The 15,448-nt window shown below is 34.5% G+C and overlaps 1 protein-coding gene across 1 annotated transcript; it reads left to right on the top strand.

The window, feature by feature from the left end:
- Nucleotides 1-1,918: 1,918 nt before the first annotated feature.
- Nucleotides 1,919-3,166, top strand: Smp_165610 (hypothetical protein; the record flags this gene model as incomplete). Its single annotated transcript, XM_018798109.1, has 1 exon — nucleotides 1,919-3,166. One exon carries the CDS (start codon nucleotides 1,919-1,921, stop codon nucleotides 3,164-3,166), a length of 1,248 nt encoding a protein of 415 aa, XP_018646726.1.
- Nucleotides 3,167-15,448: the final 12,282 nt, after the last annotated feature.

Here is a 15,448-nt window from a genome sequence, read left to right as displayed (position 1 = left end):
AGGTGGGAAAGATTTACGAATATGCAAAAGTGAGTAATAAATTAAAAACTTAGTATTCATAGCAGATAGTTAAAAAGCGAAGAAATAAATCATTTGAAAAGCGTAATAATAATAATCAATTTACCGTTCATGAACAGTCAGATTTCAAGAACTTGAAGGATTTATAGTGTGTTCGTGGAACAGTTGGCCAGTTCTCAAAGAATGAATTGCTAAACTCTCCAGAATGCACAAGTATTTAATACGTTCTTTAGGACAAAAGCGTTTGACTCTTTGTATAATTTTAAACTATTTGTCTCTTTACGAAGGGTGATGAGAGTTAAGGAGATGTTTAAATACCGAATTATAGATTATTTAACAAATGTTTTTGAAGACCAACGCACGATAATACTTGACGATGCTCTTAGAAAGCGGCCACCTTTTGTGAGTAATGTAATCTATTAGACAAGAGCAATTAAACACAACTAGATACGTTGATGTAACGCGATAAATCAAAGATTGTTGGGACAGTAAAAAATTAGATGAATACTTCAAAGCCATGAAACACTTTCTCGCAGTTGTCATCTGTTGATTTATTCGAAATGTGTGAAGGATTATCTCCACTAAATTCAGTGTTCATAAACAATGTGATCTAATGTCCCACGCTTCCCCCAATAAACTTAGATAAAGAAGCATTTTGATGAGTGTACGATGAAGCTAAAGTTTATGCTAGTCTATCGCATTATCAGAGACTTTGCCTAGCCCTACAAGGGCCAGGAATTTAGTCGTCGTCAGCTTTTTTTTATCAAAGCTGGAACCTGATGAACAATTGAATTGACAAATTTTTCTAAACACGTTCTTAAATTAGGTTTTGATAATTGTAAGTTATCAGTTCTTCTTTCTATTCATATGCACCAAGTGTCACAACGTGGTCAAACTAATCTATTAAGTTACCTTAAGTGCACTTCCATAATAGTCTTAAACATTAGTGGTATAATGGACGTCTTTTTTTTAATAAATGAATTTTTTAATCGATTATAAAAGGGATTATTTGGTTTCACTCGTTTTCCCCCAGATTATTCCTACGTAAACGACAATTACATCGAACCTTGATAATTCACTGTTTTCCTACATTAAAAAGATATCAGCTGTAATAAAACGGAGAAATCCTAAGGTATTCATCGTATTCCTGAGGGTAGATACTTTATTAACTTTACACTAGTGTAGGTTGTATAAATTTTACATATTTTACGATTCCTTATGGTGAGAATAAAAAGCTTATTAGTTATTACTACTGATCTAAACATAAACGCTATAATTTACTTAGAATGAATCAAAAGCGGAGTCCCATAATAAGACGAGTTGGTCGCCCAGTGCTTCCAGGTTTTCCCTGATGGTCTAGCTTCAATTGACTCACGCTTTCAAGTATGAAAATACTAAATCTCCACAAAATCCCTTCTGATAATAATATGAGAATTAACATTAAATTTTACTTACAATTAATGTCCCATTCTTGTAAACAAGGAAATGTACATACTCATTATAATTTTCATGTTTTATTCTGTTATCAGTTAGTATTTTATTCTAATTCATGAACTGTAATGTAAGTATCAATGTTAATGAGTTCTTCATATGTTCGATTTGATCATAATATATTAAATTTTTCTTGAATGGTCATATAGTTTTTATGTAAACGTGCTTAGGTCATATCGAATTCTACCAAGTTTATTAGTTAATGAGTTAATAGCACCACGGTGACGACCTTCACCTTGACATTATGAGATTTCACGATTGGAGGGTTAGTTGAAAAAAATATCAAACATTTAATTGTAATATCGAATATTATTTTTCTCTCAACTGTTTTATCAAAACCATAATTGGTGTGATATAATCTTTTACTCACATATATTCTTGTCAATTATTATGATCAGTATTTGATTCAATGGCGAGTAGTTTATACAAATCACGTCCTGAGTATTTACCAGCCCCGAAATTTTATGGATATAAAAGTATTAGTGTAGAAGAGGAGAAAAAATTAATAGAACGTCTTAGTAAACCAACAATTTCAATTATTCAAGCTCAATTAACCAGTTTATCTAGTCGAAGTCATCATCAAACATTAGACAGTCAAAATCCAAAATTCAATATTGAAAGTAATGGTGTTAATCCTATAGAGTATTATGATGGTGAAACATTAACTAATCGAGGGATTTCATCGCCACTATCGTTGTCATCGTTATCACCATCGAATTGTTCAAGTCGTTTGGTCGACTTGAGATCAATTGATGATTATGAAATAGTTTCGGATAGACTGAATAAATTAGCAGAAATATGGAATAGAACTGGAAAAACTAATCCACTCTTACCACCATGTGCGTGTGCTCGTGGTGAATTATTGCTGAAAGAAGATAATGAAAATTGGTTAATGAGCACACATTGTCATTGTTCTAGCGCTTGCTCTAATGTACGTAATCGACATACTACTATTCAAGAACCAGTTGAATGGAATAGAATTAATAAAATTGTTCGACGACTTCATAGTTCAGGAACAGCTGGATCTATTGCACGTCAAAAAGAAAGTCAAGCATTATTATCTACATTGTCAAAACGACATATCGATCATTCTACTAATTATTTTACCGAAAATATTAAAATGCAAAAAATCACTAATCCAGAATCAAGGTGTAGTTTATTCGATCAAAGAGGTCATTTTAAACCGATTCAATATATTAATCAATGGGAAACTTTTCAACAAATCAATCATAAACTTGATCGAATAACACGACCGACTACTTCTAGTAAGTTGAAAAGTCGTGGAGTATGTGTTTTATGCGATCAAAATTCATCTTTAAAAACTCCTCTAGGTGTAGTTAATAATTATTCAATTGATAAAACTCTTCAATTACATGATAAAAAACAAGAAAACAATTTAATTGAACGTGTTATTCGACCTACATTTGCATCCCAAACTGATAAATGTCAATGTCCAAAATCATATCATTTTAATCCACATATCAAGCAAAATTTAGATACTATTGAGTTAAGCGGTGAATCAATTATTCAACGATTAAAACATTTCAATAAACAATTACCATTAATTAGTGGATTACCAAGAAGTTCCAGTATAAATTCAATTACTAATCGTTTATATTCAGGTAAATGTCGTCGAACTAATTGTTCATATAGATAGAATAGGGAAGGTCAATAGACTTATAAAGCTAATTTCGTATTCAAATAAGATCCTTATTTAAGGTTACATTCCTGTACAAAATCCTTCATCATTTAGAAAAAACAAACATATATACTACTATAAACTGAATTTCAAAGTAGAGTTTAACTTTTTTTCGATAAACTTATTTTTATTAAAAGAGTTGTAGACTGATATTTGTATAAAAAAATAGCTACTTGTCTATATACTACTTATAGAGGTAACAAAACCATTGTCCGTTTAAATTGTTTTCCTTTTGTAACTAAACTTTGGGTGAATTCCATAAGCTTCAGAATATTCTGTGTGGAAATAATGAACTTGCCTGTTTTAATTCCCATTTGTTTTATGTTTATCAATTCACTTGCTACTGTGAAATAAAATGTATCGGCTCAATAAGCCTTACATATTAAGTTGGGATACTAAAGTATACACCTAATGGCAATAAAACGAGATAAGCAGTTAAAACAGCGTAAAATAAATTCATGTTTGTTACAGTTATTGTGAGTAACGTGTGAGTTAGCAGCTAAGCAGAAGGAATAGATCAATTTCTTCACAATTATTCACTGACATTCGTGTATCGTTTTTAGAAATTCAAAACAGTGGTTCCCTTTGATAAATTTGAACAGAGAAATGAGAAGACAAATTTTGTGAGATAGTACCATTTCGTGCTTTCTCGTCAGTCACATACAAGCAACATGTTATTCGTGTAAATACAGTTTTGAAGATAAGGTCAAAATTTCTTATTTAGCATGACATTCACTCACTAGAACTATGGTAAACAAAGGTCAACGTACAGTTGTTTTTGAACACATAAAGTTGGACTTTTCCGACCAATCAAGATAGCTTCGAGTAGTTTGAGTGTGTGTGGGTTTTGATGACATGTCACAACTCTAAAGGCTGATTTTGGGTCAATTTGATGACCACTCATCATTAGATGTCTTGCAATGGACGAGGCTGGGTTTCTTGATCGATCTTGAGATGACGGGCTAGGTGGATGAATCATGGATTTGATTAACCATCTTGGAATATGTTCCCCTATCTTGTCCTCCAATCGGCGATCTGTCCTACCTAAGTAACTTTCTCCGCAGTTACATGTGAATTGGTAAATACAGTGGGATTTGGACTGAATCGGTCTTGGAGACTTGATAGGGTTAACTGAGATCGATTGAGTTGTTGTGATAAGCCTCAGATTAGCTGCATTGAAGGTCTTTTTTATTGCAGCTGCAGTCTGTTTGGTTGTAATTTTCATGCAATGATCACCCTTGAAAGGTAACTGTAGGTATACTGGTTTCTTGGGCACATCCGTTGCTATCAGTTTCGTCGTATTTGTGTTCTGATGACCAATAAACGTTTCAGGATATCCGTTTAATTTAAGTGTCTCAGTAATAAACTTAAATTCGTCGTCCAATGTATCTACAGTGCAGATTCTACTTGCCCGAGCGAATAAAGTTTTGACAATAGAACGTTTATATTGTATGGGGCAGAAACTAGTGAAGTGGAGGTACTGTCCCGACCAGGTGGGTTTGCGATGTACTCTGCGTCTGATCGATCCGTCTGGACGGCGATGGAGCAGGATGTCGAGGAAAGCTAGTTCATTATTGTTTTCTTCCTCATAAGTGACTTTCAGATTCGGGTGAATTGCATTAAATAAATCATTGACTTGATTAATATCTGTAGACTGTGGTAATATGACAAGAATATCATCGACATATCGTTTGTAAAGTGTAATACCATCAATGAACTGACTCACTTGCCTTTCTATCATTCCCATGAATATGTTTGCTAAAACAGGTCCGAGAGGGCTTCCCATAGCCACTCCATCGATTTGCATATATGCTTTACCTTGGAAATAGAATTTTATATTCTTTGTGCACAGCAAAATTAGATCTCGAAGATAGGTAGTAGGAATGGGTATTCTTATGTTGTGTGAAGTTATGAAATCACAAATAAATTCCACAGTTTCTTCGAGAGGTACATTTGTGAACAAAGAGTTTACATCGAAAGAACACATCCGACTATTAGAAATATTCAAGTGTTCCAAGGTTGGGAGAAGTTCAAAAGAATCAATGACAGTATGTGTCGACAGTTGTTTACAAACAGGATCCGAAATTCCTTTCAACCACTTTGCTAGCTTATGGTATGGTGAATTTATCATGGACAAAATTGGTCTCATAGGTGTTCCAGGCTTATGCAGTTTCGGTGATGATATTCTTGTCATATTACCACAGTCTACAGATATTAATCAAGTCAATGATTTATTTAATGCAATTCACCCGAATCTGAAAGTCACTTATGAGGAAGAAAACAATAATGAACTAGCTTTCCTCGACATCCTGCTCCATCGCCGTCCAGACGGATCGATCAGACGCAGAGTACATCGCAAACCCACCTGGTCGGGACAGTACCTCCACTTCACTAGTTTCTGCCCCATACAATATAAACGTTCTATTGTCAAAACTTTATTCGCTCGGGCAAGTAGAATCTGCACTGTAGATACATTGGACGACGAATTTAAGTTTATTACTGAGACACTTAAATTAAACGGATATCCTGAAACGTTTATTGGTCATCAGAACACAAATACGACGAAACTGATAGCAACGGATGTGCCCAAGAAACCAGTATACCTACAGTTACCTTTCAAGGGTGATCATTGCATGAAAATTACAACCAAACAGACTGCAGCTGAAATAAAAAAGACCTTCAATGCAGCTAATCTGAGGCTTATCACAACAACTCAATCGATCTCAGTTAACCCTATCAAGTCTCCAAGACCGATTCAGTCCAAATCCCACTGTATTTACCAATTCACATGTAACTGCGGAGAAAGTTACTTAGGTAGGACAGATCGCCGATTGGAGGGCAGGATAGGGGAACATATTCCAAGATGGTTAATCAAATCCATGATTCATCCACCTAGCCCGTCATCTCAAGATCGATCAAGAAACCCAGCCTCGTCCATTGCAAGACATCTAATGATGAGTGGTCATCAAATTGACCCAAAATCAGCCTTTAGAGTTGTGACATGTCATCAAAACCCACACACACTCAAACTACTCGAAGCTATCTTGATTGGTCGGAAAAGTCCAACTTTATGTGTTCAAAAACAACTGTACGTTGACCTTTGTTTACCATAGTTCTAGTGAGTGAATGTCATGCTAAATAAGAAATTTTGACCTTATCTTCAAAACTGTATTTACACGAATAACATGTTGCTTGTATGTGACTGACGAGAAAGCACGAAATGGTACTATCTCACAAAATTTGTCTTCTCATTTCTCTGTTCACATTCGTGTATCGGTTGGGGCGCGCGGACCGAAACAAATGGGCTTCTTAAGGAGCTACTTCCTTAGCCTTTCACCTAGAGGCCTAATCTACAAAAGAGCGGAACAATGTCATGAGAAACAGTCTTATGGTAGCAGATGAACAAGTCATATCTACACCCTACTCTCCCCCTCACATTTGTACAAAACAAAAATCTTGTGTTTTATACCCAACTGAAACATTCCGACTGTTCAGTCCTTCATATCACTCATGCATTCACGCACCATCCAACCGACGACTGATTAATCATTCCTCCCCAAACACTGTGTTCTTTCAGTTGATCATCACCTGGTTCTATATGATATCACTAATTAAACGTTCAGCGTCCGTAGACACCACCTAATTTAGTGCTGTTCGATTACCCTGAATTTTTTAAATTATCTTAAATTTGCCATTCTGAAAGATACTAACACATGATTATGTAGTACGAAGATCAAGTTAACTGTAAGACTTATAGATAATCGTAGTATTCATGCAATAATGTGGTCAGTAAACAACAATCCTTTCATTTTCCAGTTATAAAGATACTAAGATTCTGTAGATATCTACCTCCATATATTCGATAATTATATCTACTGTAGGTCGTTATCACCAAAACATATATGTTAACAAAATGTCAAAATCGGTTTAATTAGCTGTGTTCAATTGTTAATTAATAAAATGATCTTTTTGGTATATGCCTACTTATGCAAAACTCAATCAGTCATGCGTTTTACGCAATAATCAGCGATGAAGTGTGTAGATTAAACCAGAAGTTACTAGTTCATCCTACAATTGTAGTAAAATGAGAGCTAATCTGAATTCAAAGTTAACATTAATTTGAATTGTATTTCAATGACACTGGCAATATGTTGCATATTCGAAGCCATAAATAAATCACTAGTGAATCTATTCACCATCATTTCAAATGTGACTCATAAACTATATTCTATTATGTGTCACACTTTGCTTGAGAATACCTTCAACAGTCTTCTAAACGCTCATCTAACAATAGTCAGTTAATTCGTTTAACATATTGTAACCATTTTAATGCATAGTTCTTCAAATTAAGGAACTGATAGGGATTAGGATCAAATAACATGTATTCAGAACAGAAAAGAAATGCTGTCACTTTTTTTAACGCCTGAAATGTAAAATTAGTTAGTATGATTCGTAATAATATTTTCAATATTCACTAAATGGGTGATACCTACCACTTTCACTCATTTTCTCGTTTATTTAGTGAATAAATGCTGGATATTAAAGTATCATTTTTCTTAAAGATTTAATTTCAAGTGTCTGGATTTATTTACATCTGTCTATCTTGAACATGTCGATGGAGGGTGACGCAAAAAGAACACAAACACTAAACATTAGGACTTGAAATAACACTTTAATCGAAATTACACTCTGATGTACAACATTCACTCAATAAAGGAATGGAAAAGTGACTGGAAGTTCAATGTAAAACATACCCAATGAACATCTAAAACGTGGATAAATTCGGCTAATATGTTTTTGAATATGCATTCCCTTACCATTTACACTTTTGTGGACAATAAATGTATTACTACTAAGATGATCTAAATTTACTCTTATTTGTACATATCAGTGTGTACATGAAGTTATACACTTTACTCATTTAAGTGCTTTTATGAGTTAATGTTTATTTTCATAGTAATTTAGTTAGGTAATAATGAGAGGTAGTTTATTAGGACTATGTATAATTATTCTACTATGGTGTGGGTTACTTATATCCACATAAGTAGTATATGGTGAGGGTCAGGCATAGAATATATTTTGGCAGAAGATCGATAAGGAAAGAACAGGGACGAATCGCAACCGGTATGAAAATGCATGAACAATGAGATCAGAGAATATGGACTGATATTTGCAGAAAAAACGGTCAAGATTGAGACAATTGATTGTTAATTTGCAAATTAACTGCTTACTGTATGGTTATCAGATTTTAATGAGATAGTTTGTAATTTGTGCTTAAATACATTCGGTTTTCCCCACTCGTGATCTCATTCATTCACTACACTTCCTATAAAAATAAACCTTTGGGGAAGTGAAGTTTTTTTCGATTTACCAAATCTTTCCACTTTGATCTCAATCTGTCTCATTCTCCTAATAATTAAAATCTGTATATATTAGCTCTCTTTAATTTTTTATCTCAAATACACTACCCTTCTGTGAAGCTTTCATCTATCATCTAATATTTCCAAGTAGGAAGATCACCTGGCCACTAAGTCATTTAGGTAATCTGTAATAACCAGATAATTGATTTATAGTACTTTAATACTGTCCTAATTGTAAGCTTTTGTTTAACTCATTATAACCGTCTCAATCATCTTTTACCCTTCACAAATTACAATAAATCAAACAAGGATAAACTTGTTGTTCAAATTTGTACTGCAAATGTCCTAGTTATAAGAATAATGAGATTTCTGAGTATAAACACGTAAATTTTCGAGTTCGATTATGATGATAAAAAGTAAAGAGAAGATACTTGACTGAACCTCTTGGTATTCTGATTTTGGCAAGAATTTTAACTGGACAATCGATCGTTTAATGTAAACGGTTGTTGTGTCAGTCAACTCCTTCTTAGTAGGCCCAGACAAATGTATAGCGTCATCATCATTGCATTTTCAATGAAATGGACAGAAGTGAAACTTTATTACACATTATTTTTTTGGTGTTCATTTTCATTTGTAATTAATCATTGATCAGACTAATTTAAGTTATTGTATTGTATAGATGACAATGTTGAATCTCCTCCTCAGTTGACAGAGAAAAGACCCATCTCTTTGTTTAGTTATGTGAATTGGGAACATTCAGATTATTTAGAGTAATTTCTAAAAAATCATAATTGATTAGTTGAAGACTTATCTCAGTTAATTTAGCAAAAAATGATTGTTTGATTATACTTTTTGATTCTGTCTTATTTACACATTTAACCTACTTTTTCTTCCAAATTATTATCATTTTGTCTCTTCCTATAAAAGTTATGCAGCAGCTATTGGTGAAATATCAATATATGTGTTTCGTCATACTCAGGATTCGTCAATCGTATATACCAGCATCCCAGTTTTATAGTTACAGTAGTCCTCATTCTAAACGCCAACGTCCTATTCACTGAACTATTGAATTCAGATAATCATTAGCTTGTGTAATAGTTTTATTTTGTAAGAGTTTATATTTTCACATTGTTGGTGTTATGAAGTACAAATGATCAACCTCTATTCGTATATGTACATTCTGTATGGATTGTCTAAATATTTCAATTTAGTTATAAGTTGTTTTACAAATTTGTCATAATGTATATATACTAATAGATACTGATCAATCATAGACCTTAATGATAAACAATGTGGTAATAGGTTTTCATTATAACAATTTGGAAAAAGTCGCCTATTTTCAGGCTTGTAGTAATGGAATTATTGACTGCAAGTTGATTGATGTTATCACATGTAATTTATTTCATTCCAAAAAAAATCTATCACATTAAAACTTTACTATTTTATTAATGATAGGAATGTTTGCTTATTTTGAGAGAAAAAAAACTACTACAGTAACATACAGCACATGATGTCAAATCAGAATTAGATTATTCGATTAAATTACTGACTGACTGCATACATGATGTGTAAACTAAACAGGTTGATTCTTTTAAACAGAAGCAAACAGTTGAAAATATGCATTTCTTACTGTATTGATGGTCAACTCACTGCCTTCTCGTGGCATTACTGTTGTTTACGAAATTGAGAAGATGAAAAGCGAATGTCCGGCGCATTTACTGGGTTGGTGGACACGGAAAGTCTACCTAGAGGAGTTGGAAAACCCTGATTCCAAACCATTGGTGCACATGGGCTCCAGTATCCTGAGGGGACAAATGTCGTATGAACCAATTGTTGATCACCGGCTACCATGGGACTGCATTTCCTCACGATGCTCCACTACCTTGTGGATCAGACCTTTAGGTGAAAGGCACCTGGTGTGGCCCCCAAGAAAACCACCTGCTTCAGTTTGGGCACCTGTGCATTATCACAGCCCTCACACAAATCAAATGAGATTTGCGCGGCACATATCTATTTGGTGCTTTATTGTACCGATATTTATGTGTTTAAACAAAGTAAAAATCATGATTGACTAATCTTTATATTAGTGTAAGTGATTTGTAGAGATTGTCAAATTTCATACTTGTACAACTATTGGAATTGGAGCGATAATGGATAACTGATTCATCCTAAGATTGCACTTCTCAATAGTAGCTATCCAAGACCTCATAAGGGATCGAAACTAGGGCATTCACTTTTTTATCATGCATTCACCTGCATACTCTTAACAATGATTATTAGATTTTTTATTGAGATTATGAACCGATCAATGTTAGACTACCATTAAGAACGTAGAAGCACTGGACGGGCGTTTCGTCTTAGTATAAGACTCATCGATGGCGCGCATCGACGGCGCGCATCGACGGCGCGCATCGACGATCTGTTTCGCGGTAATAGAGCCCAGGACCATCAGTTTTTGGCACGAACGCTTCATCTCTAGACTTTTGAGTATAACATTGATCGTTCATGATGTCAATAAAAACCCAACAGTTCGCATAACCCTATACTGATGATAGATCCATATTGGAGCAAATGTAGTGTATGAACGATATTAGATCTAGCCACCATTAATAAGGTTAAATAAAAGACTACAATTAGGACAATCTTAAAATATCATGAACTGATTATTTAATAAGTCTCACTTTTAAAACAAAACGAAGGAAATTCGCTTTGATGATACAATTTTCTGATGCTGTGCAATCGTATTTATAGGTAATTGTTTACATAGAGTAGTTTATAGTAAAATAGAAGAGTAATTCAAAATTACCCAAAACTTTAACATTTGATGCGTGAATAAGTTTGATTATCCATGATAATTTTGTGGAACTGTAGTGAACAAAACACTGGTTGGGGACAATCGAATGTATTTAAGCAAACATTACAGACTATCTCAGTAAATTCTGAAAACCATACAATGAATAGTCAATTTGCAAATTAACAACCAATTGTTTCAATCTTCACTGTTTCTTCTCTAATTCCATTGCTCATGCATTTTCCAAACGATTGCGCTTCATTTCAGTTCTTTGCTCATCGGTCTTCTGCAAAAATACATTCTATATCTGACCAACACCATATACTACTTATATGAATATAAGTAGACCACACCACAGAACCACCCCTATTTCATCATGGTAAAACTTTATAGGAAAAACTTCAAAAGACATCAGGAAACAATTTACGTCATAATATATCTTTAATCAGGATCTGAAAACTAGGAAGTTTAAATATCATAATAAGAGTATTCTCACCTATATTTCTAACCCGATAAATTAACTCAACAGTTTTATGTAACACCCCGAACAATCTAAAATACATTATAAGTAGAGATGAATGGTGGCTAGCGTGGAATCTAGGACTCTATTTTCGTTCTATTTAGGACTCATCAGTTGGATGTTGCTGCATCCCAGACATGATGTTTATTCAGAGACAGAAACCCAATACCGTTTAACTCCAAACATCGCATTGTCGACTAAGCTAATAAGTTCAGATAATAACTGGATTGTGCAATGGGGACCATGTAAAAAGCTACCTATAAATACGATTGTATAGGTTAAGAAAATGTCATGTAGAAAAATACTTCCTTCACTGAAAAGCCTCAAATCTTTTTCTCTACTTATATATGTATCGATTATCTATCTGTATATAAATAACGAATTCACTGAAAAAAATAGTTTTCAGTGTTTTATATTCTCACTTTTCCCCTAACTTTTAACAGTTTTAAACCTTAACAGAAAACCAACTATACGGAAAAAGGGTTTAGTCATGTAATATTTATTTTTGGTTGAGTATGAATAACTTTTACTATTGTTTTACTGCTCACTTTGAACGGATTGTTGATTAGTAAGTAATAGTTGATTTGTTTAGACTCTATTAGATTCGTGTCATATCATATTCTGTAAACAATCGTGGTGATAACCACTAAATCTGAAATTTTTCATTGTTTTTTACTAATCCATCTACAGTTGGACTGATAATAACATGTTCTAATTCTTCTTTGTGTTACTTATATTTACTTATTTATGCTTGTCACCACTCGTGGAGGAGCATAAGCAGCCCACTAGCATTTTCCTTTCCAGTTGCTACTCATCCTTTTGAAATCTACTGCCTATTCTCGGCATAGTGTGTTCTTTAGTTTTCCTTCAGGATTCCAAGTTAGCGCTTGTCTCGTGATGTAGTTTGATGATTTCCGCAATGTATATCCTGTCCACTTCCAGAGTCTTTTCCTAATTTCATCTTCAAGTGGAAACTGGTTCGTTCTCTCCCACAGTAAACTGTTGTTGATAATATCCGATCAACGGACATTCAGTATCTTACGTAGACAGTTGTTTATAAATACTTGAACTCTTTTGATGATGGTTGTGGTAGTTCTCCACATTTCAGCTCCATATAGTAGGACTGTCTTGACGTTCGTATTGAAGATTCTGAATTTGATGTTGGTTGACAGTTGTTTTGAGTCCCATATGTTCTTCAGCTGTAGGAATGCCCTCTTTCTTTACCAATCCTGGTCTTTACGTCTGCATCAGATCCTTCTTAATCATCGATGATGCTACCCAGATACGCAAATGCTTCCAACTCTCCCAGAGTTTCTCCATCAGGTGTGACTAAGTTAGTGTTCTTTGTGTTGTTTTGGAGGATCTTGCTTTTCCATTATGTGTGTGGAGGCCTATTGATGCATAGGCTTCTGCTACACTAGTTGTCTTCAGCTGCATCTGTTGCTGCGTTTAAGATAGGATGGCCAGGTCATCTGCTAAGTCTAAACTGTCTAGTTGATTTCGAGCTGTCCATTGTATTCAGTGCTTTCTCTCAGATGTCGAGGTCTTCATAATCCAGTCAGTCATCAGAAGAGAGATGAAGGAGGAGAGTAAGCAGTCTTGTCTGACTCCGGTCCTTACTGGAAATGTATCTGTCAGCCAGGGTACAATAGCATCTCTCCCAAATCTAATCTTTTCTGTTCAGCTTGCGTCTAGTGAGGTTTACTTATTCTTCATTTCCGTCGCTATTTGACTGGCACCCTCCGGTTTCCCACATTGTCTGTACATTCCGTGTAGCTATATTAATTGTTGATTTGGTTGTCGGAAGGGCATCGACCTTGTAACTTACGAAGAATCCCAGCTTTTACCATGGGGCTTAACAATTCTTCCTTCAACTACCAGGTTTATTTGTTTATTCTGGTTAGTAAAGTTGTTTCCTACGAGATGGTGTTGCTGATCCCATGCCCAATTCTCCTCCTTTAGCCGGACATGTGACCGGCAATAACCCTAGAAGAGCTGCAGCCGGAGTTGCATAATTTTAACATTGTTGATAATTCTTTATTCATGTAAAACTGTAGCTTGTTGGTCTGCCCTTGATCTCAACTCGGTTCGCCCAACGTGCTTTGAAAATGTCTATGATTAAATACCAGTAACCTACGTATATCTTCAACTTTTAAAGGCAACGTTTCACATAACACAGTAAACTGTTGCGTAATATACTCATCTTTTATTTGACAAACAGGCGTATCATCAACACAAGTTGACAAAATCTAATCAGACTTTCAGAATCCGTGTTAATACTTCGTCAGAAACCAATCCACAATCATGGATAGGACTTTCAAGATAGCTGAAGTGGCTGGCGCACCTACCTATTTCACTTCCTGTAATTGGTCTAGGCTATGACGCAGACCAGTCCTTAGGGAACATTATTTAAAAAAGAAGAAACTCATCCTAAACATCCGTAGTGGACACAAATTGCAAGATTGTTCCTAAATTAATGTGTAGCGGAACGTGACCTCGAAGCTGCTACAATTGTCAGACGGAGTGAAGCGTTTCAGTGCATCGAAATCATGGCGTTGGTAAAACACTTGGAAACTAGACAAGAAGACAGTTCGGATATCAGAACACATCGAAAGATGCGAATGGACGACTGAAGGCTATGTATATGTATTATGTAAATACTTTGTAACTTCTCTCAATAAAAACACTTATTCCTCCTCCTTATTGTTGTGTTTTACAATTGCATTGTTGGTCACAGTAATAAAAAAAGACTCAAACATACAAGATATTAAATTAAGAAAATCATATCAGTTTTACCAATATAATACGATATTAATCAGAGAATGTAATAAAGTACAATAAACAATTAATATTCACATAACTGATAATAATAATAATAATCAAAATGTGTTTATTCCTATGTAATCCATGAAAGAAACGAACATAAACAGATGATTCAACCAATCACAGTTATTCATTACAAACAATTAAGTAATAAAGCTGTTCCAGCTTGAATCCATCGATTTTGACTACCTGAAGGACATGGGACTCGAATAAATGTCACTAAATGTTCACGAGTATTATTTGTATAAATTGGTAAATAAATAGAATTGCTTTCATTCAATGGATCTTGTTCATCCTTAAATATACATATTAAAGAAATAAATTACATAATTAATAATAAGTGTTATACCAAGTATAAATTAAGATATATGGTTACAAACATAATAATAAATGAATCAACATCGTAATGTGATATAATGTGGAAAAATTATGATTTCTGGTTTGTAATCCTACTTCTGGAACATAAGATAATAGATCACTATGGATTGATCACTGGGTAGTGATCAATGTCATGCATGTCAAGTCCTTAGTGCTGATCGAATGCTATCGATCAAGTTGCAATGTGGCCATCAGTCTAGGTGGCTCGACACTGCCTGCACTATATATATTGAGGTAAGATGGTGGTTGGAGGTGGTCAACAGGGGACCTTGGACCCGGGTTTCGTGCTAATTGGCACTCGTCAGCAAGGTGTACCTGTAATCTTGAGGGAACTGGTGCTCCTGACGGATTCGATCAGCACTAGAATT

This window comes from Schistosoma mansoni (genome assembly GCF_000237925.1).
Source record: "Schistosoma mansoni, WGS project CABG00000000 data, supercontig 0156, strain Puerto Rico, whole genome shotgun sequence".
Lineage (NCBI taxonomy): Eukaryota > Metazoa > Platyhelminthes > Trematoda > Strigeidida > Schistosomatidae > Schistosoma > Schistosoma mansoni.
This window is presented reverse-complemented; position numbering and strand designations above follow the sequence as displayed.